At 33.6% G+C, this 2,175-nt stretch overlaps 1 protein-coding gene across 1 annotated transcript; it reads left to right on the forward strand.

The window, feature by feature from the left end:
* Nucleotides 1–348: 348 nt before the first annotated feature.
* Nucleotides 349–1,905, forward strand: LOC146954666 (putative F-box protein At3g16210). The gene has a single exon (XM_085700970.1). The coding sequence runs from the start codon at nucleotides 476–478 to the stop codon at nucleotides 1,673–1,675; it is 1,200 nt and encodes a 399-aa protein (XP_085557096.1). The 5' UTR covers nucleotides 349–475; the 3' UTR covers nucleotides 1,676–1,905.
* The last annotated feature ends 270 nt before the right edge of the window (nucleotides 1,906–2,175 follow it).

Below are 2,175 nucleotides of genomic sequence, written 5' to 3' on the forward strand. Positions count from 1 at the left end.
AACAACCTCAACGTCATTTGTTATGGATTAAGGGCCCGTTTGATTTAGCTTATTTTAGAGCTTATATAAAACAGTTTAAGCAAATAAATAAGATTTTATGTATTAATTATAGGTTTTTAAGGTAGTTTATGAAAAAACTATTTATGAAGATACAATTTTCGTTAATGAGAGCTTATATATGAAAATAAAAGTTTATTTATTTGCATAAGCTATTTTTCATAAGCTCAAAATAAACTCAAACCAAACATGATCTAAATTAAGAATGATATTGACATTCAATAATTTAATTTCTTAAGTGATTTTAGGAAAGTGATTTTATTTTACAAGGTCTTTGCCGCATCAGTTTTGCATCTGCTTTTTGCAAAGTTCTCTCATACTGGAAAAACCTAATCTTTGCGTTTCCACCCACACTTCACGTCACGTTCCTTCCATTCCCTTTAATTTTCACGTTATTGATCAGAAGATTGAGAAATCTATGGCTCCAACTATTCTGAAGTTTTTTCGTAAGAAAAAAAAAACTATTCAGAAGTTTGAGAAATCTATAGCTCCAAAGAATGAAAAGGTTAGTATCTATGTTCCAGATGACATCACGTTCTCCATTTTGTCAAAACTACCTTTGAAATCTGTAAATCGGTTTACTTGTGTATGCAAATCGTGGACTCTTTTGTTTCAAAACTCTTATTTCATGAACATGTTTTACAAAAATATGGCTTTGAAATATCATTCATTAAACGATGAATCTTGTCTCCTCCTAAACCATTTTGAGAGATCCGATGGTGAGTGGAAGTTGTATTCACTTTCTGGTGAGAGATTTGATAATAAAGTGCCACTGAACTGGCCAAGTATTTTTAACCAAAACTACAACTATTACTTTTGTCTCCGTGATATTTTAGGTTATGCTATTGATGGCACTCTTTGTATCGACCATCATTCAACTATTGTATTGTGGAATCCTGCCACCAAGGACATAAATATTGTTCCTAAGAACAAGTCAAGATTTAATGATGAATTCAAAACTGATTTTATTATTCATGGATTTGGTTATGATCAAATTAAAGATGACTATAACATCATTCACTATGTTGAGTACATTGGAGATTATTTCAATGCAGCACCCGGCCCTTATTGGGACATATATAGTCTAAGGCGTAACTCTTGGAAAAAACTTCATGTTGATATGCGAAGGTGTTATCGGAGGTCGAGAGGTGTTTTGGTTTACTTGAATAGGGTGTGCCATTGGTGGGGGGCAACAAATAGTAAATCATATGTGGTATCATTTAACTTGAGCAATGAAGTACCTATTACCACTTTCTTACCCTTCGATTTGCATAATTTAAGATGGATAGATAGACGCTTGGATCTATTATATGGATATGTTACTATGATATCAAGCCATGCAACGACCGGTACTTCTTACCATATATCAATATCAATTTTGGGTGAGTTCGGTGTGAAGGAATCATGGACTAAGCTCTTTGATGTTGGACCCTTATCCGACGTTGAGTATCCTATTGGAGTATGTAAGAAGGGCAATATATTCTTCGTAAATGATGACTATGAATTATCTTGTCTTGATTTAACTACTGGGATAATTGAAGAAATTGGTGTTAACGAAGGTACTCAGGCAGTAATTTATGATAAAAGCTTTTTTCCGATAGGTGGAATCAATAATTAGTTGCGTTTTGGTCTAAGTTTCAAGTTTTGGCTCTCAAGGTTTATGACCATAGTTATTTGTTATTAGGATTTAACATTTTCTTATCAAGTTAAATGTTTTGGTTCTCTTTATGCAATTCGAATTGTCCAATGCCTATGTTATATTTATTATCATGTATAAGACTATAAGAGAAATCTTAATCTCTATGGCATATGCTAGTAATGTTTTAGTTTTTATTGTTCTGATTTCTATTTCTATTCTATTGCATGAGTGATCTATATTGCATGTTCTTCTCTATTTTATGCTCAAGACGTACAACCTCAATAAAAGACTGTGCCCCAACCACAAGCACAAGGCTGCCACATCACAACTAAAAGCCTACAACTATACCAAGAACACGCCTACGTCTCACGAACAAAAACACAACACGAAAGGCAGAAAAACCGAACCAAAATACACTAATCAAGGCTGCATCACACACCTATCAAACCGAGGCACCCCTCATGACAGTAAATATCCTC

Source organism: Medicago sativa, chromosome 1 (genome assembly GCF_051527215.1).
Source record: "Medicago sativa cultivar Bolivia chromosome 1, Bolivia_mono, whole genome shotgun sequence".
NCBI classification, from domain to species: Eukaryota; Viridiplantae; Streptophyta; class Magnoliopsida; order Fabales; family Fabaceae; genus Medicago; species Medicago sativa.